At 34.6% G+C, this 27,608-nt stretch overlaps 4 protein-coding genes and 1 pseudogene across 5 annotated transcripts; 3 read left to right on the top strand and 2 right to left on the bottom strand.

Annotated features, from left to right (window-relative positions):
• Positions 1-6,913: 6,913 nt before the first annotated feature.
• On the top strand, positions 6,914-10,801 carry LOC147519908 (protein kinase STUNTED-like). Its single transcript, XM_086591434.1, is given in 12 exon segments — positions 6,914-7,054; positions 7,463-7,682; positions 7,779-7,852; positions 7,927-8,045; positions 8,124-8,239; positions 8,320-8,991; positions 9,065-9,096; positions 9,099-9,315; positions 9,414-9,574; positions 9,680-9,904; positions 9,982-10,131; positions 10,289-10,801. Coding segments are annotated over 11 exon segments (2,193 nt in total). The 5' UTR covers positions 6,914-7,054; positions 7,463-7,507; the 3' UTR covers positions 10,541-10,801.
• A 218-nt stretch (positions 10,802-11,019) lies between these two features.
• LOC147519907 (ferritin-like catalase Nec2) lies at positions 11,020-12,459 on the top strand. Its single transcript, XM_086591433.1, has 3 exons — positions 11,020-11,465; positions 11,622-11,847; positions 11,954-12,459. Exons 1-3 carry the CDS (start codon positions 11,170-11,172, stop codon positions 12,386-12,388), a joined length of 957 nt encoding a protein of 318 aa, XP_086447559.1. The 5' UTR covers positions 11,020-11,169; the 3' UTR covers positions 12,389-12,459.
• A 242-nt stretch (positions 12,460-12,701) lies between these two features.
• On the bottom strand, positions 12,702-14,217 carry LOC147519906 (ferritin-like catalase Nec2). Of its 2 annotated transcripts, none has more exons than XM_086591431.1 (3): positions 13,761-14,217; positions 13,343-13,577; positions 12,702-13,133 (listed from the first exon to the last, which is right to left on the bottom strand). In XM_086591431.1, the coding sequence occupies exons 1-3, from the start codon at positions 14,069-14,071 to the stop codon at positions 12,750-12,752; spliced, it is 930 nt and encodes a 309-aa protein (XP_086447557.1). In that variant the 5' UTR covers positions 14,072-14,217; the 3' UTR covers positions 12,702-12,749. The 2 variants fall into 2 exon arrangements, with proteins under 2 accessions (XP_086447557.1, XP_086447558.1); XM_086591432.1 differs by having other exon boundaries at positions 13,352-13,577.
• A 1,618-nt stretch (positions 14,218-15,835) lies between these two features.
• Positions 15,836-17,888, bottom strand: LOC147519905 (uncharacterized). The gene is made up of 3 exons (XM_086594894.1): positions 17,599-17,888; positions 16,624-16,969; positions 15,836-16,522 (listed from the first exon to the last, which is right to left on the bottom strand). Exons 1-3 carry the CDS (start codon positions 17,677-17,679, stop codon positions 16,218-16,220), a joined length of 732 nt encoding a protein of 243 aa, XP_086451020.1. The 5' UTR covers positions 17,680-17,888; the 3' UTR covers positions 15,836-16,217.
• A 5,697-nt stretch (positions 17,889-23,585) lies between these two features.
• LOC147519904 (uncharacterized) lies at positions 23,586-25,249 on the top strand (annotated as a pseudogene).
• Positions 25,250-27,608: the final 2,359 nt, after the last annotated feature.

Here is a 27,608-nt window from a genome sequence, read left to right as displayed (position 1 = left end):
GTTCATACGAACAGTGATTGTTCATAATTTGTGTTGAGCTATGAGTAATGATTGTTCACATCTAAAATAGGTATGAACAATTTTGTTCATACTCTAATAGGTGTTCCTACTAACCAACCATAAATAGGTATTAACAATGAGTATTTATATGAACAGTGATTGTTCATACTCATGTCGAGGTGTATATATATACAGTCATTATCTAAAAAGTAGCTACTTAAGTTAACTTAAAATAAGTACGTAAGTAAAACTTAACTTATAAATGAATTAAAAGCTAATGTTTTGTGGTTGTGAAACACTCACCATAAAAATCTCCCCCCATAAAATTTTAACTCATTTGGAAACCTCTAACATAGATAAAAATTGTTGTCATATTTAAAAATAAATTTAATGGTCCAGAAATGTCGAATTTTTACAATAATTGTTTGCTAATGTTGAAGGTTTCCAAATAAACTGAAATTTTATAAAGATAATATTTATAGTAATTATATCATATCCACAAAACATTGGAGTTGAATTCATTTTATAGGTTAAGTTTTACCTACGTACTTATTTTAAATTAACTTAAATAGTTATTCTTTATAAAATCACTGTTCATATAAGAGGGGGTATGAATTTACGAATAATCATTGTTCATACTCCAATATGTGTGAACAATGATTGTTCATATTTCTTAATTACCACAATTACCACACATTGTGTTGAGATATGAACAATAATTGTTCATACTATAAATAAGTATGAACAATCATTGCAATCATTGTTCATACTTATTTTAGTATGAACAATCATTGCACTCATTGTTCATACTATATACACCGGGTCGTTTCGGTTGGGCCATGCCGTTTATTATTTCGTGTCATGAGTATATTTGATATTTCATCTATCCAAACCGTTTTTTATTTCGCATCAAGAGTATACTTGACATTTTATCTACTCAGTCTTTGTAAGTTGTATATATGCAACTATGAGCATCAAACTACTAAATATTAATTTTACAAAAAAAAAAAAAAAACTACTAAATAGTAATAATAAGAACATAAACTAGTGGGCAAAGTTTGAAATGTCAATAACATATTGATTTTTTCCCTCCCAAATTTGAGAGTATTGAGGTGAAATACCTTCAACACAGTGGGTCCGTCACTGGTAGTACTTCAAGTTAGTTTCAACTTTCAACTTTCAACTTTCAACTTTCAACTTTCAACTTTCAACTAATCTCAGCTCATCTTACTGCCAAATTCCATCTTGAATTTCTAAGTAAAGTGGATTAGAAAATTACAAATTTTAGTCAAAAGTGATCGAATTACGTATTATGCAATCTGATTTGACTGTCTCCTAATCCTTCGTAATCAAGTTTTGTTCCTGTGTCAATGTTGTTTTCAAAGCATGTTTGTGTTTTGACTTATACATTCCATTCCATTTATTATTATTGAAAATTTTGAATAGCAAATAGGAATCGCCTTCTTTGGTCTTAGCTTGTCAAACATTTCTTAAGATAATCAAGCTATATAACATGCCACATCATGAAAGATATGGTTTGAAACATAAATCTTAACTCGTCATGGAAAGCAACCTTGAGGGAAAATATTGTGCAATAAAACAAGATAATAAGTCTGCTTGCCTATAGAATTTTGTTTATAAAGTGGGGGGCGGCCAATGAATTCCACATTTCCACTATACTACATACAAGTGTAGTTTTGTTTGACATGATGAAATATCATGTCAAACACACTAAAAATATTTTCAATTTCAATTTCAATTTCAATTTCAATTTCGTCAAAGTCTATTTATCCTTGTTGATAAGAATAGTGCTTAAAGTTCAAGGTTAATTGGTTTCTTATGCGAGGAATTAAATATAAAAAAACACATATTTGGAGAGTCCGATCCGGTTTTGCTATTCTAGAATGATGTGTCTAGCTATCTAAAAACCTTGTAAATCTTCGATTTGCATTAACACGCACATGTCATAGATGTGTGTATAACCTCGAAGCACAACATCAACCGTTGTCACAGCCTTGGGATAGTTGGACACACAATTTTGAGACAACAAAACTCAATTCTATATCTGGATGTGGCAATACTTCATATCATAGTACAAAATATCAGGATATGGGTATTTATCGATATTCAATTTCTGGATATGTATCGTGGATATATCTCCCTCTTTTGGGATATTTGACATTGTTTCACATGCAAATATCGTTGATATATCTAAAATACCGATAAATATCGTAGATATTGTGGATATTTATTGATATATAATGATACATTATATATATTTATTTGAAATATAATGGTAAATATTAAATAAAATTGTTATATACACAAAATATCGTCAAATATCTCTAAATATCACCAAAATATCTCCAAATATCACAAATATCGTCGAAATATCACTGATATTTGCAGTCGTATATATCTCTAAATATATCGTGATATTTATATATCTTTCTCAGAAACCTAGATAGATATCCCCAAATATCGCGATATATCGGGATATTTTGTACTACGCTTCATATTGTACCTGAAATCATAGTATGGGATTTCAAATTATTGGAATTCCATAAATTTTGAAAACTGAAATTCACAATATTTTGACCTATATCATATTTTGATTTCGACTAATTTCGGAATCATTAATATTTCAATCCAATGTTGTTTTTCCATTTTTTTAAAACCGAAATATCCGATGAAATTCCGACATTCCGAATCGTGAACACTGTCTGAAATACGTGTGTTCTTTCTTACATGATGCATTATGATCATGATGTTGACAATGCAGGCTATGTTTAGCACAAAACGCTCTAATCATTTCGAGTTTTCATATTTTCTTATTTCCAACCATGACATAAGGTGAGACTTAAGATTTAAGAATGCATGCATGCCGTGTGCATTGCAATATAGCTTCAATTCACTCGAAATAAATTTGAATGATCGAGTTAGCTAGAGTCATACGCAAATGGACGTTGGAAGAGACTCTGATGTACCTAACTAAACAATAGTTATGTTAATTTTATGGAGCTGGCCTTGCACTCTAGATCGTCTACCTTATCATATGAAAAAACACAACATCCAGGAAAATATCCATAGTTCATACAATCACCCCAATTTCTGTAAAGATTTTTTTTCTCACTATTCGTTATAGATATCCAAATATATACGATCAAAAACTCAATGCATTTCTAATTATAAGAGTTCAAGTCAACAAATTGCAAAGCATTCTGACCATCTAACAGTTGATTTAGTCCTATACTCTATAATATACGCGATGTTTTAAAGGGATCTGAAAATATGTGTGGTCTTCCTTTTTGTTGGTAGCTGAAAATATTTGTATTCTTCTTTTTGATTGGTACCTGAAAATATGTATAGTCTTCGTTTTGTTGTGTTTATGTTACAATGTCTCTTTTAGCCAAAAACAAATATTAGAATGTCTCGATAGTTTATATACTTTACGTCTTTACCAAAAAAAAAATATAGTTTATATTACTATTGTTTATTATTGGCTTTTTCTTAATATTGTTTGAGTTATTCCTCACATAAAGAGAGGAGAGAAATCAATTCAGTTTGTGTGGAAAAGCAAGAACGTGCCACGCGCCCTCCACAAGCTATTCTGAAGTGCGCCCCACGCTCAAGCGCCTGGACATCGACTTAAGCAAGAAAGCGCACCACGCGCCCGTTGTAGAACAATTATGAGCGCGCCACGCGCCCATGTCTAATTTGGCAGGATTCTATTTTTGTGGAACCGCGAGTTTTGCATTATATGTTAGGGTTTTTGGCAAAATCTAACACACGAGATACAACACAGAAGTCAGAGAAAACCCAATTTTGAAAGCTATCAAGATTAAGAGATAATTTTTCTGAGAGATCTCAGAAAGAAAGATGAGTGATCTAGTAAAGGTGAGACCGCAAGCGAGAAGTGATTGCAATCTTCCTTCCCACTTTATAAAATGACAAGCTCTTGTGAAAGTAGACTCTATTGGCCGAACTACGGTATATCTTTGTGTTATGATTTGCTTTTACTGCTTTACATTATTATCTGTTGTTAATAGTTGTTTAGTGAGTTGGACATGTTAGTTTGGTTGTAGAGAATATTTAGATTGTTGATTGGAGTAGTTATTGTTCAAATATAAATTATCTGTGTAGTGAAGAATCGATTGATATCGGTGATTAACCTCAACAAATATTGCTTAGACACATTGATCAAGATAATTTGGCTTTAGGGTTTAGGGTTTAGGGTTTGTTTTATCAAAAAAAAATAATAATAATAATTTGGCTAATATTCCCCAATATAATTAGTTTGGATCAGTAGATGATCAAAGCATCAAATAGCCGACCGCCACATCAATTAGTTGTGAACTTGCAATCCATCTTGTGCCATTTGTTGTGCATAATGGTATAGTGGTTGGTGACCAGAATAACACCTATATACTCTATTTCGGAATCGTATTCTGAGTTTAATGACCCACTAAATAGAAGTCAGTACTCAGTACACAGTATCATGTCAGTGACTTGTTGAGTTGAGTACCGATAGTGATGTCTTAACAACCCACTATAATCGGTCCATTGACAAAGAGCAGAGAGCACTATTCCGTTGGCCGTTTACGAGAAATTACTTAGAAAGGAACACCCATCTAATCGATGGCCCTATCCACAGTTCCAGACCAGAGTGACATGTCCATCCTGTGTTTCACTCTCATTCTCAATTCTGCAAGAATCTTCGTTTGATTTCTCAAGACATTTATAACTGAGGTTTAACTCATTTAATTAGTTACCAAAAAAAAAACTCATATTTAATTAGGTGCAGCCGTGCAGGCGGTGCAGATGAATGACTCCATCTCGCGTAGTTTGGGCAAAGGCTAGCTTAATTTCTTCTATTAATATCAACTTGACTTCAAAATAGAAATAGAATTATGGAAAACTTTTAACAACTTATGAGATAACAGATTAACAGGGCACAAGTATGAGTACGGAACTACGGATCATGAAAGCACATATCAAAATGTTGGTGTAAATCTGCTATATTATTGGATAAAAATATATGAATATATATGAAAATATCTGCTAGCAGGTACTCTAGAGCTCAGGGCTGGCTCGAGCTTAGATGTGGCTTTAGGCGACTGATCCAAGTGAGACATTTTTCACTTTAAAAATTTATTGAAAATTTGAAAATAGTATGTGTGAGAGAGAGACTCATAGACATTGAGAAAGGGAGACATTAGTTAAGTTAATATGTTTTTAGTATAAATGTTTTTAATTAGTTAAGTTGAGAAGAAATTGAAAGGCCCCATAAAAGATATGTGGAGATTCTAGCATAAATTGTGAGATTTTATTTTATTTTATTTTTAATTCTCTATAATTAAGAGATCTAACTTAATGAAGACACTTCCACAAAAATTAAGATAACTGGGCCACTAGCAAGTAGCAACCATTAGATTCACGTGTTTTTTTTTCTTTATAAAATATGATAATATAAAACTTATGTAAGGAGAAATAAGAACATTTTGAGGCCTTTTAAATTTGAGGCCTTAAGCGGCCGCCTAAGTTTCTTTATGGATAGCTGGCACTGCTAAACCCTAGACAAAGAGATTATATTCTGTTGTCAGACTAGCTGTTGGACTGATAATCATGTGACAGTTCTTTAGCTAAGTTTGCCATCAAAGTTCACATATTGTGACTATCATAGTTCATGATTTCAAACAGAACCTCAAAATACCATCAAATACTTCAATTTTTTAAAAAATCAAAATGGATTTGTTTGGAATATATTAGAATTTCGGTCAGAATCCCGAGTTTTGAAACTTTTATAATTATGGTAATTCTGAAATCCTAAATTATGGAACCATCAAAAACTTTACACCATTATGAGTTGATATCTATATTTTCCAACTATTAAAAAAACAAGGGTTTTTTAGACATACCTCCTATTTATAATTGGGAATTAGATATAACTTCTTACTCTAATTTTCTTTAGACATGCCCTCCACTTTAATGCTTGATGCCAGTCAATTAGATTTGATTTTTATTGACCGTTAGCACAAATTTTCTATTTTCTTTCCATAAAAAATATAAATAATAATCTAAAACTTCCATAATTAAATACCAAATATGTCCTCAACGATTTCTATTTCGTATGCAATTTATTATTTAAAATAAAGTCTTTATATTATACTATTTAACAACCGTGAAACAATAAAAGTACTCAATGGGTGTTTAAAGTTTTAATTAATGTATTTGATAGCCATTGAGAACATATTCAACATTTTATCATAAGAGTTTTAAATTATTATTATTATTATTTTATTAAAATAAAATAGAAATCTAGACAGAGTAAAAAAAAAACAATCTTAAATTAGTCAAGTCCCACGCCTTGGCTCTTGAGCCGCCCCCAAAGTACGCAACTACTCAAGTGGGCAAACAGACATAGATCAGTCATGGATATCGCGAGTGCTTGATCTAGACAAATGGTATAGGTCACTTGACTCATCGCCCATCACAATGAAACCCACCGTGAAATGATCACGACACCCTCGTGGTGATCGTGGTCCTTAATAATAAATATAAATTCTCTGCCGTCGTACTTAAAAGCATAAAAACGGGACCACGTTTTAATCATACACTTGAAGAGTGTGATAATAATATTTCACAACATTTAACGTTGGACTCTTTAGTAGCCGTTGTGTCGGTTGAGTAAAATGACCGGTTATCATGGGTTGAACTCGAGTAAAACACGGTAATATTTGAACAAAAAAAAAATAATTTTCTGTTATTTTGGACTCACCTCATAGTATAACGTTATTTCGCGGGAAATTCTCTCACTTTCAGCCAACGGTTTTGGCTTTCCTCAATTCTCTCCATTTTATTCTTCTCTTTCAGCTTTTCCAAACTTTGATATTTTCTCTCTCTTTGTTTTAATGCTATTTATTATTACCAAAACATCACCTTTTGTAGTTTTAATATTGAGTTTAGTTGCAGTAGGTAAACTTGATGATGTTTGGCGGCAATGAAGGAGAGTTTAAATGATAGAAAAAAGGTTTAGGTAGATTGTAGTCATGGGGTAAGCTTGTTTTTAATGAATGATAATAATATATTATTTCTTTATTTGGTTCAAAAGCTTTTGTGGGGTTTGTTGTTTTTTTAATCCTTAAAGACATCTTTCTTGAGTGTTAGATAGATTTTTAGGTTTCCATTATTAATTGTTTAAGTTTCTGCTTATGGGAGCTTTTTATTGCATTGAAAGAATAGTTATTTTGAGGTTCATATGATGTTATCTATGGAAAGTTAGCTGGAATTGATGAGGGCCAAAAGCTTAAAGATGGTCTTGTAAATTACAACTTTTTCATTTTTAATTGTTGTTTTGTACTGTTGGGCCTGTTTAAATAAAAAGAAGGGAGCTTTTATATGCATTGGAATAGTGGTTATGAGTTTGAAAGAGAGTGTTTAGAGAGTTAGCTGGGTTTTGCAGATTGAAGAGGAAAGATTTATAAGTAAGTTGTGTTAAGGAAGAAGAATGACTGTGGAAGAGGAAATTATTGAGAAGAAGGTTGTGATGGAGAAGAAGACTAAGAAGAAGAATGTGCTAGTTGGAATTAGATTGGATCACAATGATAGGTTGTTGCTAAATTGGACTCTTGTCAGAGTTGCTGAACCAGGGGACCAAGTAGTCGCACTCCATGTTTGTCAAGGTACGGGGAATTGTGTGTTTACTTTTATGATTCTATAATTCATTTTAGCAAAGTTGTTATTGACTTCGTTGTTGTCTTAAACTTTTGGGTTTGCAGATCTTGCGTCGAATAAAAGCTCTTTGTTAGATGATTACTTGGAAGTTTATAAAGGCTTGTGTAATGTTAAGCAGGTAACTTTGCGCTTTTAAAACTATGTTATAACTAGTCCCCCTTGGTACTGATGTTGCCGTACTTGTTTGATCAGCTGAATCTCACTGGTAAGCTATCTTGTGGAAGATCGATTCGAAAAACTGTGGCGAAAGAGGCTAAGTTATGTGATGCCATGGTTGTTGTTGTGGGAATCAGCAGCCAAAATGCTCTCAGGTAAGTGTTATTGCTGTAAGAAACTCCATTCCTGTTGACCGCTTTCAGAGTTTCCCTAAAGGAGAAATTGTATTTCAGAGGTTGGGTCTCAGTTGCCAATTATTGTGCTAAGAGGTTACCACTGACTACTATAGTGTTGGCTGTCCATGATGGCAAAGTCATATTCCAACGAGGTTTCACTAACGAGCTACCAGGTTTGCATGTTGATTCTTTATGGTGCCTTGTAAAAAGAAATTTCCAATGTTTTAATAGATTTACCTTTTAATTTTAACAGGAATAAAAGGAGATTGGGCACGTAGTCTTTATCCTATTAAGCCTCAGTGTACCAAACGAAACCAATCCAGTCCTGTTGTTTCAGAATCTCCTAGTTTTGCAAGTTCTGAAACCAAAGTGGTTCAAAACATTATCGTTGGTTCAAGAGATGGCGTAGATGAGACGAAACATGACAATTTTCATACTTACAAGTATATTGATGAAGTTTCTTTATGCTCAACACCTGGTGGTGACGACACAAGGGATGCAGAGTCAAGCGTTGTTTGTGAAGATAGAGAGGAAAGTCCATCAAATTCAATTGATGAACTTGTAAAAGAGATAGCAGAACCTAGGCCGGGTTGGCCCCTTCTCAAAAGGGCAAGTTCAGTGACTCAAGTAACTGTGAAAGAGTCAACCGCGAGGGACATGTCAGTGGTTCATTGGGCAATGAGTCTACCTAAACGAATTAATTATCCTTCAATTACTCAAGACGAGTCTGATTTTGGTTCAGATAAAACAGAAGTTCTTCTTGAAAAAGAGATAGTTGGTGTTAGCCATAAGAGCAGTAAAAGCAGTTTGTCTGCTTGGGGAGAGTTACCCAAGGAATTGGAGCTTCTCCTTAGAACAAACTCCTCTAGATGTAGATGGTTCAGCCATAAGGAGCTCATGGAAGCAACTTCTCAGTTTTCATCAGGTGATGCTTATAATTTATTTCAAGTTGTTTTATCGTAATCTAGACCGTGTACTAAATGCATAATCTTCAACAGAAAACCTGATCGCCAAGGGAGGATGTAGTCGTGTGTATACAAGGGTTATCTTCTGGATGGCAAGGCGGTGGCGGTGAAAGTTATGAAAATGTCCAAAGGATCATGGAAGGATTACATCTTAGAAGTTGATATAATGTCTTCCTTGAAACACAAGCACATTATACCTCTGGTTGGAGTATGCCTAGATGACAATGATCTTATCTTAGTTTATGATTTTTTGTCCAAGGGAAGTTTAGAGGAAAGTCTTCACGGTAAGGCTTCTATGACCTGCACAGTATACTTTCTCTTAATTGTGCTTCTTGTATTTGTATCTTTTTCTTTTAAGGGCTTATAAGCCTGAACAATGCAGGTAGGAAAGAGAAATGTGGTTTGTCATGGGAGTTGAGGTTCAATCTGGCCATCGGAGTTGCTGAGGCCATAAATTATCTGCATAAGGAATGTTCTCGGGCTGTGATTCATAGAGATATCAAGTCTTCAAATATTCTTCTCTCTGATGAGTTTGAGCCACGGGTAATATGCCGATGACAGCTAGATGAATACAAAAAATCATAATGCTACATACTACTTTTTAGGCTTCATTTTTATGTCATTGATATCTGATTTTGTGTGTCATAGATATCGGATTTCGGACTTGCTATATGGGCATCAACGAGCTCCTCTGAGGCGCACAGTGATGTAGTGGGGACTTTTGGATATCTTGCTCCTGAATATTTCATGTATGGGAAGATAAGCGAGAAGATAGATGTATACTCCTTTGGTGTAGTTCTACTTGAATTGTTGTCAGGAAAGAAACCTATTAGTACTGGGACTCTGAAAGGTCAAGAGAGCTTGGTCATGTGGGTAAGAAATTATATACAAAAAAAATATTTGTTTTGCAAATGTTTTTGTTCATGTATAACCCAGTACTTTGCGTCCAGGCAAAACCGATATTGGAGAGTGGAGATGCAATGGCTTTATTGGATCCCAATCTTTCTGGAAAAGTCAACGAGGTTCAAATGGAAAGATTGATTCGGGCTGCAAATCTTTGCATCACAAGGAATGCTCGACTCCGGCCTGAAATGGACCAGGTACTATTCTTGGGAAAATAATCCACAAGCAATAAGGGTATATACCACATTATCCATTCTCCCATGGACTCGCGTGATGTGTACAGCATACTGCTTTTCATTAACCTTGTAATTTGCATTCAATTGAAAAGATGATAACTAATTTTCCCGGGTCCAGATATTGAAGCTTCTAAGAGGGGTGGAGGATATCGAGGAATGGGCAAACTCCCAGGCCAAAGATCAAGAAGAGTGTGAGATCCAAGAGGATGATGAAATTTATCCTGATTCTAGTGCCGAGTCCCATCTTGGTGTAGCTTTGCTTGATTTGGATGATGACACAACATCATTCAGCAGTGTAGATCAGCAGAGCCATTATACTTTCGAGGACTACCTTAAGGGACGTTGCAGCCGATCATCAAGCTTCGACTAGCTAATTGTTATTCCTTTACTGTAGTTTTGACTTGATAAAAGACACTTTTTTCCCCAGTAGGAAGTAGGAACATGTTATTTGATTGTGTAAAAAGAGTCATTTCACCGAAGAAGTGGGGAGATTTGTAGATATAGGTGCTCAGTAGCAGAAGATGTTGTGTTTGATTTCACCGAAACACAAAAAGCTGTATATATGTCTGAACTGATCTGATTTTTTTTATATGTTATACAAAGAGTAAAGAAAAATCATCTTCCTCTCCAATCTTTACTTTTTGATTTTCTGTTACATACCAGCAACTATTTGGTGAGTCCTTGCAATAATCCTTGAAATGCAAAATGAATGTGGTCATATTGTTATAATGAATTTGTAAAATTGTCCAAATCATATCAAGTTTATGAGTTATGAGTTGAAAGCAACCTACTCATCTTGAAAGGTTATATCAAGTTTATATGTCAAAGGGAGTGTAAGGTGAATTTGTTCCTCAATTTAATCATGCATTCCTTGCCAAGCAACAGCGCCGTCAGTACAAGATCTAGACATACTTCTATATATCTGTCAGGAGATTTTTCCTTACATACTTCTATATATCTGTCAGGAGATTTTTCCTTTCATCTTCGTCTTGGGGCATAATGTCAATTGTTTTTATCCTTCATCTCTTCGTCTTATCACACTTCCTGAGAGCCAATGCCCAGCCAGTAGAAAGTCTTGTAAGATGCGACGTTGATTTGCTTCAGTTTGCTTTGAATATGGAATATTTAGAAGCAGAGTTCTTCTTGTTTGGTGCTCTGGGTTATGGCTTAGATATCGTTGCGCCTGATTTGGTCGACTCAGGCTACCCTCCTGTAGGCGGAGAGAAGGCTAACTTACAATGGTTTGTTAGAGATCTCGTCGTCCAACTTGCTTATCAACAAATTGGACACCTCAGGTGTGTTACTACTTGCTAGTTGAACCATCTTGTGCATTTGAATCACCAAGACAACAGCAAAAATATGAAAGCTATTTTTGTTTTAAAATAAAAATTTACTTGCATTTAACCAAATTCAACTAGAAGATTATTTCATTAGCCTTCTTATTTATACAGGGCAATTCGAAGATTAGTGGGTGCATTTCCGAGGCCACTGATGGACCTGAGTGCCACACATTTTGCACGATTGATGGATACTGCAATGGGCATTGAAATGCAACCTCCCTTCAACCCTTATCTCAATGACATCAACTTCCTTCTAGCATCCTACCTTTTCCCCTATCTGAGCCTAACTAGTTATGTGGGGACTAACTCATTATTCAATGGGATTGCAATAAAGAGGGTAAATAAAATTGTATCCTTGCTTTATATTGAAAAGAAAACAAGACATAGTTGGAGTTGGTATTTATCATACATTGTATGTATGAACGCATGCTTGTGTTTTTCAGTTGTTGGCTGGACTCGTGGCAGTGGAAGCTGGACAAGATGCTATGATACGCACATTTTTGTACGAGCGTGCCCTTCAGCCGTTGCACCCTTATACTTACAATGTCGCAGAGATAACTGAGCGCCTCTCAGCATTCAGAGACCAACTTGGTGGTTTGAAGAGCAACAAAGATGAAGGCGTCATTGTTGCATCACGAGAGAGAAGTAACGGAATGTCGACCCTTGGAAATGTCATTAATGCCGACAAGAATTCCATCAGTTTCGCAAGAGCCCCATGGGAAATACTGAGGATTTTGTACGGGACGGGCAGTGCAAGCAAGCCCGGAGGTTTCTTTCCTATTGGTGCAAATGGTACCATTGCTCAGTACTATCTATTTGCTAATGCTCCAAATGCCACAATCTGTGGGATCCCAGTTCAGCCATCAAAACCCAGATGATTAAACATGTGTAATACTAATTCATTATTAGACAACCACTATATTTTTTAATTTATCAAAAGTTGACTTGAGAATTATGTTGATAGATTGCAAGGAGTGAAAACGAAGATTGATTTTTGTACGGTTGTACCATGGCAAGACGTGCAGTGTTTTCCTGTTATTAGTACACAAACGCTACAATCAGTGGCTTCTAAGGGTGATCGAACAGGCAGCCAGAAACATAACCAAAATATTAAGTATCATCCGGGTATCAATCTAATCAACTGAAATTTAAATGAAACTAAAATGGATATTGTGCACTGGGATAACTACGGCGAGGAAAAAAAACAAGTTTATTGATTGTGTGAAGTACAAAAACAATTTAAGTTGAGGAAGCTTCTAAATAAGATTGGGCGATGCGACCACTGGCTCCTTTGGGGTAGAAACCACCAGGTACACGCTCGTCTCCATCTCCATAGATGATCCTCAATACTTCTTTAGGTGTCCTTGCAAATGCTAATGCATTGTCATCCCCAACAACAACATTTCCTGATGATTCTCCTCGTGCACCCCTCAATGGGGGAATCACAATTCCCTCGTCTTTTCTTCCTGAGTTGCCTAACTGATTTCTTAGCTCTGATATCCTAACTGTGAAATCCGCAACTGTTATTCCATATGGTTGCACAGTAACCGCTGCCCACTCATACAACAACGCTCTGATGATTGCATCTTGTGCTGATTCCACACTCAGAAGCCCAGCCACGAGCTGCGTTATTGCGTGCACATCAGTAGAAAATAAGCTAATATAATCAAGCATCCATTCCACACCATCACACTTATAACTTACCAAATACCAATATAAATATATGTCATGCAAACCAAATGAAGTTATTTCAATGAAGTATAATGTGCAGCATAAAATCATTGGGGATGGGGAAATTACGTAAGTAATAATAATTAGCCAAAGAAAGGTACCATACGTACACGCTTGGAAACAGTATATTTAAGTTTGTCATTAGCTCCCACGTATCCGGTAAGCCCAACATAGGAAATGATGTAGGACGCGAGAAGAAAGTTAAGCCCATTTGCGTATGGGTCAAAGGGAGGTGTCAAAGCATGACCAACTGCTGCATCCATAACCTTTGCAAATGAACCAACGCTTAAATCTAGCTGTGGCCTCGGAAATCCTGGAACCAATCTCCTAATAGCCCTGCACCACCACCAACAATAACCAGTATTACTGACATACTACACGAGCATTTACCCAAGGGTGGGAAATGGGGAGGGGTTATTGGGTTAAGTTGCCAGAGATGTCAGCGTCTGTCCTCAATCCAGTTCAGTCCCCAGGTATGAGAGATTTAAATATAACAGTAAATAAATATAGGGTATGTACCTCAGGTGTCCAACTTCTTGGAAAGCAAACTGGAGCACGATATCCCTAGTGAACTTGTCCAAGTTCGCCTTTTTTACCCCAATAGGGGGTGGTCCTCCACTGACTAAATAAGGAGCAACTCTATCTAGGCCATGTCCCAAAGCACCCCACAAGAAGAACTCGGCTTCCAGGTACTCCAAGTTTAGCGGGAGCTCTACAAAGTCAATATCATTATAGGGGGTGCTATTATTATAATAAGATTGTGAGTAGATAGAACTTGGGAGAAGGAATAGGAGAATGGTTGTTAACAAGGAAGTTGATCTCACTGCCATGGTTGAGTTAGTAGCAGTGCACTAACTAAGAGTATTCACTCAGTACCATCAAGTACTAACTTATCAATCACTCACTTCACTTTGTTTTTAAGTAAATCTAGCATTCACGTCACTCAAGCTTGACTGTTGAGTTTTGGTTTAGTAAGTGTCAATTTATAGTGCGCAAGATATAAGAGTGAGGCCGGGAGAAAAGCAGAGAACACGACCTTTACATTGCAGCATGTAACTCATGGATCAATCACCACGTGGATAAGGGAAGGAAGGCAACACCATTTGTATTGCATGTAGAAATTCATGGATCGGATCAAGCACCACGTGGATGTGTTTTGGAAAGAATCATCTCTAATAGTGTCCTTATTTCAATGAATTAGGCATTCATTTCGTCCAAATTGTCAATGCTGAATTGCTGATCCTGTATGTAAAGACTAGATTTCGTAATTAGTCTTACAACTTAGGATAATGGGATTGAGTTGTGGATTTGACTGAGCTTGCGATAGATGCGAGCTGCCTACGTATCCAGTCTCCGGTGAAATGGAATCAAGTCTGACGTAGTTCCTATTGATTGGTCCTTTGAATAGGAAAATGGATTGATCGTGGAGAAGAAGCAATGCCCTTCCCGAGTGGAGAAGGTCCTTCTAGATGATGTCTCCTGATTTTATAGCCCTTCCATTTAATGTGGTCTTGAATGAGCTTTAATGCGGATGTAATAAAGTGCATGGTTGTCGCTACATAATTGTTGTAATGTCTACCTTTCCATCTTCGAGCGTTGCAAGACTTGGTTGTAGTTTTGGTATAAGCGACCTAGTTGCGGTCATGATATGAGCATCCTGGCAGGTCTTAATATAGTGACGAGTTATGCTGGACACGTGTATATTTGATTGTGTATATTAGTCCCTCACACTGTACTTTAGGTCAAGAGAGTGAAATCAGAGGACTGAAGGAGTACATTGCTCTCACTTGTGATTTTGACTAAATGCATAAAGACACCATTACTGCCTCGGTGCCTTACTCGTATTGAGCTTAGCTTGTTTTATTTACTTGTATTGAACAAGGTGCGTATTCATCTTTTTTGTTCTTACACTCTTATAACGTGGTATTTTTAAGTACTACTGGCATATAATGTGAACTGTGAAGTACCATTGTAGTTTGATCAAGCACCTGAGTCAAATCCAACGTCTTGAAATCTTCAAACCTCAAGCATTTTTGAATGCTTGATCTGAATGTCAAGATGGCTGGAATCACCAATCCCATGAAGAGGCATATCCATGTAGCATATTTGGATACAGAAATGTTGAGTGATTTATGATTGTAGGATGCATAGCATAGTTGTTTTCTACTCTGAGAGTCTGAGCAATGAATCAGCTAATCCGGGGTGTCTATGGGCCTCTGAAACACACACCGGCTCATACAAAAAGCTAATCGAAAGTGTAGTTCATATTTAGCTGATTCCAGATCATCTAGCATTCTCGTAGACAGAGCCAATGAACTTGCCAACTTTATTTTCAATAGAATGAAACTTCTAAGCTGTGTTGGACAGGTTCTATTAGTTATTCTTCATCCTGATAACCAGCCAATGACTATGTAATTCAAACTTTTACCAATCCATTTTCAGTAGATTCAATGAAGACTGCAATTTGATAAAAGTACAAGCTAAAGTACAGAGCAATGATGACTGAAAATGGATTCAAAAAGTAATCAATGATAAAAGTTTGAATTACATGTGTTGCAACTAAAGTAATATTTACAGTAGTTGAAGGGTGGAACTGCTTCAAAAAGTAATCAATGATGATTGATCTTATAAATGTTGTTGTACATGTATTCAACTGTCCATCCTCATTTAACCTTACATCTCAATCAAAACATGTATACATACAAAACCTAGAGGCAATACAGAATATGCAGCATCTGCTACGAGGATGGGAGGGATCTTTACAGGAAAATCCGGATACCTTTGTCAGTGGCAGTTAACTTCAGTATGGCACACCATTGTCAGTGGTCTTTTACTTCAGTATGGAATCGTGAAGGGTAATGCATACATATCAATTACAGGCAAGTAATTGGCTTGAGGCCACAGACTACAGCTCACGATGGCACGATGTGTCAGCGTTAAACTTAACTCTGTTTGCTTCACCCTTGTGCTGTTGATCTATCTCAAAAGCCACCCCATATCCTCAAAATCAGTGTGCTCAAACTGTGATAGCGGTGGAACCCAATTCTTGATCAGTTCTTGAAATTGCACTTCTTGTTCCATTGAGTTGCTCTCAAATAAGCTATGTTCTGGAGCAGATTCAGAATCCTCCTGGTACTGGATCTCAGTCAATCCTGAAGTAGAAGACAACTCTTCTTGCCTATGAATGATTTCATCCTTCTTGTGAGTGGTAAAGTCGGTTGTTTCAAAATGGGAGGAAGGATGCTCCTTGTCAGGTAGTACTTCTAAACCATCTGTGCCACCTACATGCATTAAAAGACACATTAAAATAAGTAGCGGATCTATGTGATTAAGCTAAACGTAGAATTTCATCTAATGTGAATACTTATGTAAACACACTCACAGCAGAAATGTTTGACATCGCATAACAGGTTCTGCAGCTTATTTTTCTTGTTGTTCCTACTGTTGTCAGACGATTCGTAGGCAATGTGATCATTTTGAGCCTGCTCATGCTCTTCAGTAATGTCACTTTTATCTGATTGATCTGTTTCATCTTCTCTCCTCTTTGGGTTATCTGCATTGTCATGATGTACCTTGCACATCTCATTTTGGAGAGTCTTCTCATGACTCCGTTGTCTCTTTCCAGTCCCCATACATTCCCTGGATTTCTCTTCCTTGTCCCTCTTCTTTGCTCTCTTCCTTTCCTTCTTGGCTTTCTCCCTTTCTCTCCTTGCCTTTTCTCTCTCTCTCTGGAACATAAACAGAAAATTGTTAATAATCATCTTTCTTGGCAAGTCAATGGCAATAACAAGTTTAACTAGAGAATACACACCATAGAATCAAACACAAACGAGAATTCTGGTTACTTCACTCAATAAAGTTACAGTAACAGACCACATGTTTTCCATAAAGCACAACATTTTTCTCCACGAGTGGTTCGTCGTAATACAAACATAAGAGAATCAATACTAGTAGTAAGATATTACACATCAAACACTAAGTATCACAGAACTTGCTAGTGAAAAGGTTATAAGCAATCAAATATAAGCTCAACGTTTTGTTTAAGGGAATTTCTTACTCCTTTCCTAGATGAAAAGAGCACAATCTACCACTTGATAGATGGCAAAAGCATTAAGGTCTCCTCTCTGGTTTTCCATAAAAAACTAACCTAGTTCTCCCTCTCTCTCTCCTAATTTATTTCTACAAGGTTTTTCTATTTTCGTTCTAACACCTGAATTCTCATTACATGAACTTGTAATCTAAAAACCATAAATAATACAACAGTATTTCACAAATACAGAACAAACAAATACAAGTAAGACATAAGCCAAGAAAAGGTTGAATGGTTTTAAACTTTTAATAGAAAGTAAGGAACAACCTTAATCCATTCAACCAAGTCTTCACCACTGAGACCATTCTTCTCATACCCGGGCGGTGGGAATGGTAAACAACGGGACATTATTATTTTTGCTAATCACGATCAATCAATATTAATTTCTCCCAAGTTATGTTATTGTTTTTAATTGATTCTGAGACTATGGTTTCTGTATTCGATGTTTTCTTTGGGAGGAGGTTTTGTTTGAACAGGTGAAGACTGAAAATAAATAAGAGAGAAATTTCAGGGAAACACGGGGAATGTTTGCTTTTGTGTCACGCAATGTAACATGTGATTCTCTGTTGTTACCATCTGAGCTATATATCTGAATTTAACACGTGAATCTTAAGGAAATATATCCAACTGAAAATTAGGAGTTTGCTTTGTTGGGACTTGGGACAACTTAAAGGTATATACTTGCCCAAAACGGAATTGTGTACTTACCTTTTTTCAAGTGTCCAAACTCCAAACTTCAAAGCCTAGAAAACATACAGATTAACGGCCTATTTGGCAGCACGAATGGGACCAACCTGTACATGGGTTAGGGTGCACTATCCGGGTTTTTCTGTTTGGTTCATATATTTTGGATCATATATTGTGGACCTTAGGCTATTAGTTGGTTGGCCCAAAAAGTTTGTATATCGGTATTGCTATAGCTAGAACTAGATTTTGGACCGGGTATACACCCGGAATCTATTAAATATTTTGTATGCTGAAAAGACTTTGCAAAATGTTTCACATAAATTTTCAAATCAGAATATATTTTTATTGAAAATAAACCGAAATACGTTAATGAGCAACGATTATGGTGCATACGTACTTGGAAACTAAATGATCAAATTGAGATAGTATCTTCACTTTGTGGTTTAAGATATTAATCTGTAATTTTCAAATAGAATTATCTTAAACTTAATTTAGCTTGTATAATAGTTTTATTAGATTTATGGTGATTTAGCGGTAAATCATCACCGCTTAGCTTATGTACTAATGTGTATAAATCACTAAAATATCTATCAAACCACTAAAACAGATTAATTGTTTCCATATCCTCAAAGAATATACTACTTCCACTTGAAATTTGTTATCATATGAACGTGTTCTACGATGAATTGATGAATATAAAAAAAATTATATTTCAAAAAAATGCGTTCACCTACTTAGAATACTCCCCCAAGTATTTTCTCTTTTTCTAGATGATTGTTTGTATACATGCAAAATATTCTTATTCAATTCCAATATGAATAACAGAGAATATCATGTCGTTCTATGTCTTTCGTCAATGTAAATATGTCAAAGTGTTAACGTAAGATTGGGTGGGTAAAATGAGTAATGACTATTAATTTTCAAATTTGAACAATCTAATAATTAAATTTTCAAATAACGTTCCCTTTCCAAATTTGAAGCTTCTAACACACACCTTGAACTTACAATAAAATGCTAAAATATTCCATCTTATTTCACATTTTTCCTTATTTCTTATAGTAGATTTATCGATTCTCAATGTTTCTGCAAGCACATTGCAAAACAAAGTTCGGATGAAGAAACAGTACCATAAAGTTATTCCAATATTGCACTAATGTTGAAAGGGTTAAATTTGATAATATCAATAAAGTGTCACAAAAATAAGTATAACAATAATTCACACAAACACTTTTCACTCTTTTGGACCAAAGAATTATCATCCATCAATTATCAGTAGAACAATTGTAAGAATTTTTAAGCTTTGATATATTTTACTCCAAAATTATTAAAATTCCTACAACGAAAAAATATTTAGGTAGCTCTCTTTGCAACCGAAGTTTGTTGCGTATCGAATAAAGGTTGTTAAGCTATTGCAAGTTCAACTGTAGTTCCATCGCTTTGAAATGCTCATCACAATGCAAAATCAATAATAGCTTTCTTATGCAATACCAAGAGTAGCTCATATAAGACATCATATTATTATACAACTTGGCAAGATCCTACTCCATGATGATATATACATTCTATAAGCATCCACACCCATTTATAATGTTAGAGGGGTGAAACATACTTGGTAGGATCATACTCCAAAATATGGACATTCTATAAGCATCCTGACCCATATCTTTTAGCACTATCACATTTTCTTGCACTCAGAATGAGCACAAATTTTGAATATTTATTTTTAGCACTATCCCATTTTTCTATACTCGGGAAAAAAAATAACAAAACTTAGGAAACCAAAGACATCCACCTCGATCAATTAATTTAATCCTCGCTCCTAAATGATGTGATTTCACTCACCGTATCTTGTATTTGTTATAAGAGTCAGTTCCAATTTCTATTCCAGGAGCTGAAATGAAATGTAAGAAGGTTGTATATATTTAGTTTAAAGAAAGCCAATATATTATTTATAAATGAAATTAGTTAAGTACATATACTTAAGGTTTTGCTTACCATTTGGGCAATAAAAAAGAAAGCATTCGGGTGCCAAATACAATTTTGCTTTTGAGTTCATTTGTGTTTCCTGATGATATCCGAATACAAAATTTAGATTTTTATAGTTAGCTCTTATTGTGATGGAAAAAACTCTATGGATTCACATGTAAACATACTCTATTGCTCAATATACATTGAATAGAAAAACAACATCACATGCATAACCATACATTACATCTACCTGTCTTCCAAATATGACTATCGGTGATCATTCGATCCTTTCATAGTGTTCTTAAATCGATAGAAACACAATTCTCTACATTAATGAGAAAGAACTTGGGAGAGTTTGCACCTTGGCATTTGATCTCGTGTTAACTTTGGCATTTTCTGAATCGAGTGTATGTATATTAGAGGTTGTGTTTGGATGATTATTAGATATATCATTAGATTGTCTAAAGAAACAATACCATACAAATAAGCATAAATCAAATGTGCAAATAAAAGCACCCCTTCATAATAAGCGGTGTTTTTTTACATGTTTAGACTTTTAATATGTATTATCATATTGTAGCCTACATGTATTTGAAAATCAGAATCAGATCCAAGAAAGAAAAATGAAAAGGAAGAAAAGTGCATATGTTAAAAATGTGAGAGTGCGTGATAGGTATTAGGGCACTTACAAAGGAAGTATATTGGTCTACTTCTTAAGAAGTTAATAACCAACAACAAATGCAAATTCTAGGTATATGAAAGGGTTATCACGAATAACATTTTTGAGTGTTCTAATTAGGTATATCTCATATAATCCTTAAAGAATGTGGGGAACTGTCGGAAGCTGATTTTACACCCTATAATAAATTATTAACTGAATAATATGTAGAAATAAGTCGGTGCTTTATCATAGACACTAAAAGTGTATGATTTGTAATAGAGAATTAGCTTATACAAATCACCTATTTTTTAACAATTTTTTTTATTTGATCAAATATATATAAGAATTGGAACACTAAAAGTGTTTGATTCGTAATAAAAAATTACCTTCTACAAAGCTTTTAGAGAGAACTCAAGTGCTACACCGTAATGGATATACATTACTTTTACAAATTCCACGGTGTGCTAATATCTTGGAATTACAATAACAAATGAACAGTTGGTAAGATCTACATCTCTTGGATTGTTAGATCGATAATCAAGGTTGTCGAGCAAATCTATTTTAGAAAATATGCAAGTATACTTTAAATGGATACAAAAGTTACTTTACAATTACTAACAAAACATTTTTGAAAGTAACCCTCTAATGTCTATACAGTTCTTCTGTTATTTATCAGAAAAAAAAAATAAAAAAAACAAAAATACATATAGTTCTTATATTCGTCTTAATAACACCTTCCCTATCATCTAGGTACCCACTCACTCAGATCGTTAGATCCTAAAGATTTGCCTTCCATTTAACTTTTGAGCTGAAGAGCGTTATCTTGTTTGACGAAACTCCTATAGTCGCCTTGAATTTGACATCCACGTGATGAAGCAGCCTTTAGGATCACTCTGGTCATAGACTCATAGGTCAGCACCATTTAGATTCTTGAATACTTGAATATAACTTGATGGAAAATGACAATCAATTCCAAGGGAATACATTAAAGGCAGAAGCGACACCCGTTTAAGTTTTGAGCTGAAGAGCGTTATCTTGTATGATTGAGGAAACCCCTATAGTCGATGGAGCAAAACTTCCAAGATGATGATCATTTGATCATTGAACACTCGAATCATTGAAGAAACTTCTCCGACATATATTACGTTGGAAGAAAATAGTCCATTAAAATCATTGTGCAGTCCAAATGGCTACCTGTTTAAAAAACAATATTCATGTATAAGGGAAAACAGAGCATGTAATAATTACGTCAGAAATAGGGATTGGCATTTGAGTTTTATTGCTTTCTATCAGATCAATCTGAAAACCATGTCAAACATCACCTAACAAAAATATATATGGATTTAAAAAATAACTAATCATGGCTTACCTCACCAAAGCCGTTGAGAACTCTACATGAAAAAAAACTCACACTTCTATAAGAACTTTGAAAAGAATAATAATCAATACTAAGTTTATTACCAATTGGATTTATTGTGTTAGTGGATTTACAATACCATTAAAGATTTGAGCCTAAACTATATTGGTAGTTTGGCTCACTTCGGTTACAGAAGCGTCAATTTTATTTCTGGAATAGTTACAACCTCTTTGTATATCTGTCTAGATCTTGGTGAACTGTGAGTATACACTAACAGGGTTGGTACAATTTTTCCAAACTCTGTAAGTCTTGATATCCAAGTCTTTTACCTACACTGCCAAACTCCATGAGTTTATTATATTTTTGTCTGTTTTTACATTTTGTATCTCCCCCACAAAGTTTGGTCAATTTAAAGTGCTCTGTGTTGTGTGGTACGTAGTACTGTATGCATATTGCAAGGTTTCAAACTTTCAAATGCTTCCTTTACTTGATGCTACAAAGTTATATATACGTAGAAGCAGTAGATCAGTTACTCACTGTTTGTTGGATAATTCCCTAAAGAATATGTTATATATTTTAGCAGGTCAGTTATATAGATCATACAAATTAGACTCTCTTGCGGAAATAGAAATACAATCAAACTCTCGGGCTTTTTATATATAGTTGAAAGAGTTTGATTGTTTGACTATGATACCAACTTTTTGTATATCTGTCTAGATCTAGGTGAACTGTGAGTAAACACTAACAGGGTTGGTACAATTTTGCCAAACTCAGTAAGTCTTGATATCTAAGTATGTTACCTACACTGTCAAACTCCGTGAGTTTGTTATATTTTTGTCCGTTTTTACATTTTGTATCTCCCCCATAGAGTTTGGTCAATTTCAAGTGCTTTTTCTTGTGTGGTACATAGTATTGTAGGTTGAGGTTAGCCTAAACCTCTAAATACTTGAAAAAAAAAATCATTGCTCTAGCATGAGCACCTTGTTCCTAATGGAGAACACTGTGTTTAGGATGTACCAAGGTGGATTCACCCCTCAGCTCCCTTCACTATCTGAACTGCAAGTGTTGAGTCTTTCATCTCTGCTGAATTTTTGTAGTTGTATGCGCACCCATGCCTTTTTTTATTTGTAAAGTACCAACATACCTAGTTCTAGTAGCAAACTGGATATATATAGGTGTAATTCCTGGAAAACATGCATTGCAAGGAAAATCCGCAAACATGCATAGTTGTAAAGTACCTCCATATTATACCAAGCATGATAGGTGTCTCATCTATTATTCCTTGCTTAATGGTATCAATACTTGATTTTATTCATTAAGTTTGTCTCTGAAATTGAAGTTAAGGCTTGTGCTGTGATTACATAATCATCCTCTTAAGACGCTATTGTGGTTTTGGTAGAAGTGTGGAAGTCTACGTTTCATATCCATTTTTTGACATGATTTTAGTTTGACATTGTTGGACTCTATTTTGTGTGACATTGTTTGATTCGCGCTTTAGTATGACATTTTTGAAGTTTTAACTGCACTTCATGCCCACTCACATTAGTACATTACAGTGCACATTTTGCAAATTTATGAATAATGGGTGTGGCCTGGAAACTTAGTTTCTCGCTTGTACATACACAACTGATTGATGCATTTAAAAACTAAAACTCGTTATCTAGACTATCACCATGATCTGGGGCGAGACAGTTTGCTTTTCTTATTGCTTTTTTGGTTGTTTCATACTTTGTTTAGTGTTTGGGTACTTCATCCATGTCATAAAAGAGTAAATGAACTCTTCTAGGTGCCTTCCTCTAACAATCTCCAAGTGTTTTGCAAGAGGACATTGTTGCAGCAATTTTTGAAGTTTCAAGTGACCTTTGTCGAGAATATCGTACTCTGTAGTAAGTTTATATTGCATTGAGTAGTTTCCTTCAAATGGGGGCCATCTGTTTCGGGAATTAGGTGAGACGCGTCTTGAGGTCAAATTGTTAAGGTTATTATCTTTGATTGTTATCTTAATCTGAATATGTTTCCAAATGCACCTAGACATTTAGTTTTTCAGTTTATGAGAGTATATAAGAAGTGCGTTGTTTGCATCTTGCTTGGGAAAATCAACTGTGATAACTATTGGGGGAATTTGGTTGTGGGTGTTGTGGTGGGATCGGCGGTTGAGAACTGGTTGCATGTGGACATTGTCCCATTTTTTGGCATACACTCCCCCCTTTGTTGTAGTAAGCAAATTCATTATCTTCTCTCAGTTATTGGTTTCCTTGTATCTAAGGTAGGGTTGGGAGGAATTATTGTAACTCTAGTAGTTGTAATTATCACTTTAATTGCTTGACTCTGTGTTGTCAGGATGGAAAAAATTTCGGTAACAATCTATACCTATTTTTTAGCAGGACTCTTATATAGTTTCTAAAAAATAGGCAATCTTTTCATAATACTTTGTTGGATCTTATTACAGGGAAAAAAGTGCCGAGCAGACCCAATCCCGAAGTGCATGCTCTGATATATTGGAATCATTACATTCCCTCAAGTTTGAGTCACCCCAACGTAAGGTTTCTCTAGCCATGAGCAGTTTACAGGGCTATTACCGTCTTAAACCATAGAATAACAAACACACGGAAAAGGAAACAGAGATGGTAGTTTACAGGACAGTCAGAGCTCACTACTTAGAATTTGGACCATTTTCGTTTTCTGAGCCACCTCCAAATTGACATAGAAAGTCTAGAAGCCTGGTCAACGACATTTTCTCATAAGAAGGTGGATTAGATGAGGATGTGCCAGTTGTTGAAGTAAGGGATGGTGAATCTGAGAAATTGAAGAAGTCGTCCATGAGCGTCAAAGGTGAAACCGACATTGGCTCTCACACCCTCAATATGCCATTGATGGAGGACAATGGTGGGGGCAGTGTGTTTTCATCTATAAAAGGGAAAGGTCTAGCCCCGAGGCCTAAGTCCAGCAGTCGAATTGCCCTTGCAGCAGATGCTGATGCAGTCCTAGTGGGACTTGGAGACTCTGTAGTGACCAGTTTATTTGATGGAGTCAGGAAATCGTCTAGCACATCAAACTTGCAGGACCAAGACTCAATTCAAAAAAGCAGAAATCATAACATAGTTGTTGCATTCATACACGGTTATTGTTTGATTGTAAACTTTTAAGTACACGTGGGAAGTGTTTCAATTAGAGTAGTATTATTCCTTAATTACACGTAGGAAGTGTTTCAATTAGAGTAGGAAGGGTTTCAATTAGAGATCCACGTGGCGTAGCAGACTCAAAAGCTTTGATATTAGAGTGCCACCTAGGAGAGAGAAAAATCTCACCTAGAGGTCTCTACTTTAGTATATAGATAGTAGATTCCATTATTCAGTAATAAAACTAAAATAAAAACCATCGATTAAAACCCGAAAAATAAGAAAACAGGAAATATGGTGGCTTCTTCTTCAGTTTTTCTTCTTCTTTTCCGCCCATTAAGCTCTCAACCCCACCGGAAATTTAAACAGTCACAATCTCTCTAAACCCATCTCTCTCTATCCATCACTTCTCCCTTTTCTTGCAGTATCTTTTGGTCAAGAACTCTTGAATATGAGCTATATAGAAATTGAGATTTCTTAAACTCATTGTATATCTTAATTTGTTTAGCTGATTTTGATGAATTGGAGGGTGGGTATTCATATAGAAACTCTAACTTGTATAAACACATTCTTTTGAGTAGTAAAAGTTGGTTGGTTGTTTTATTATTATTATTTTTTTTTGGAATTTTAGTCAGGGTTCTACAATGTAAAATTACCAATGTGATGGAAAGAATGCTTTGGTATGCAATTTCAAATAGTGAATTTTCTGATAAATTTATATTATTTCTTGATCCTACGATTCAATTTCAATAGTTTTTTTTTAGTGGATTGCCAAGAGACTACAACAAAAATGATACCAAACACCTTCCACACTGGTATTGAGTTGTTACTTGTTTATTTATACATCTATTGTATATGAACAACCTAATGCAGGATAAACAACTTTAACGGAGCCTAAAGAATGATCTTGGCCACACCCAAACCCAAAGAAATGATAGTGTACTACCACAATCTAATAATCATCTCCCAAACTAATTGGGGTATGTCTACTAGAAATTAAAAAAATACATATATGAAAACGGGGAAGATAAATAAAGAAACACACTCGAATAACTCGAAATCAAACTAATTTTGTAACTAAATCAAGATAAATTTCACAATTTCCCATTTGATGATGGAATCAAAAATTCAAAAACCAACTAAAAATCAAAATACTGAAAAAACAAAAACAAAAACAGACAAATAAAAAATACTAGGTACAAGGAGCATTGAAAGTTCCACACCCAAATTATTTGAAGCCATGGGAGTTTCAATTTTGTTTTAACAAGTATTTTACTACATGGGTATGAACAAATTTGATTTATGAGAATAATCTTATTACAAATTATGTAATATGGGTATTCAGGAGAGAGTGATTTAAAAAACAAATAATAAAACAAAAAAGAAGAAGAAGAAAATAAACAATTAAATAACTACATTAAAAAATATAAATATAAATAAGTATAAAAATACCTATATATATTCACCACTTATATGGCAACAAAACAAGAGATATTCTATATTTTTTGCACAAACAAATCAAAAAGGAACAAAAAAAATCACATGATTCTCTATCTATTGATTTTAATAAATAAAGAATTACTTTAGTTTCGACTAATTAATCTCTTTAACATAGACAAATAATTACTTACGTTGTATTTTTTGTTATGAATTATGTAGTTATTTATTATTATTATTATTATTATTTTAGTTGTTTAATTGGGTAAGATATTTTTTATACTTTTGTTGTCTTGTGAGTTTTGAAAAAAGAAAAAGAAAATAGGAAGGACACATCGCACATGAGCCCAAGAATAATTAGAACATAAACCCTCGAGGTTTGGACATGGAATAATTATGACACAAAAGCAGCCATCGAAATTGAATAATTCAAATAGGAACATAAACATCCTAAAAAAGTGATTAAGAGATTTAGAGATACAAAACAAAATAAATTTTCACTATTGGGGAACTGTAGACGAGGTTAGTGATTTTTATAGCAACTAGTGTCATGCACTTCTTCACACATTTGGAATAACACCATATTAGTGGGACCCCTAACCCCTATTTGGTGATAATTTATATTATTTTTTAGTTTCATATTTATCTTTCTATTTCAACTATTATTACTATATATATTATAGAAGCTACTATTGGTATTTAAAAAATACATGGGGGCAAAATAATAAGGTTAAAGAAATTTAGAGTTACATAAAAAAAAAAAATTTCTGTTGGAACTGTAAATAAAAGTAAAGTGATTTTTATAATAGTTTAGATTTAGATATACTAGCATAGCTAAATTCATGCAAAAGTTCGTCAATTATCACCTAAGATTGAAATTTTCAACAATAATACTTTTAAATATTAGGTCCAATAAACCCTAACGGTAAAAATACGATATCGTGTTTTAAGCGGGTATATCTGAATATATTTCTTTAAAATTTATATATTTTACATTTAAAATTTTGATATATAAGTATATAACGTTTTTATTTTTATTTTTACAATT

Source organism: Coptis chinensis, chromosome 2, assembly GCF_015680905.1.
Source record: "Coptis chinensis isolate HL-2020 chromosome 2, ASM1568090v1, whole genome shotgun sequence".
Lineage (NCBI taxonomy): Eukaryota > Viridiplantae > Streptophyta > Magnoliopsida > Ranunculales > Ranunculaceae > Coptis > Coptis chinensis.
Note: the sequence above shows the minus strand (reverse complement) of the source record. Positions and strands in the feature narration are given on the sequence as shown.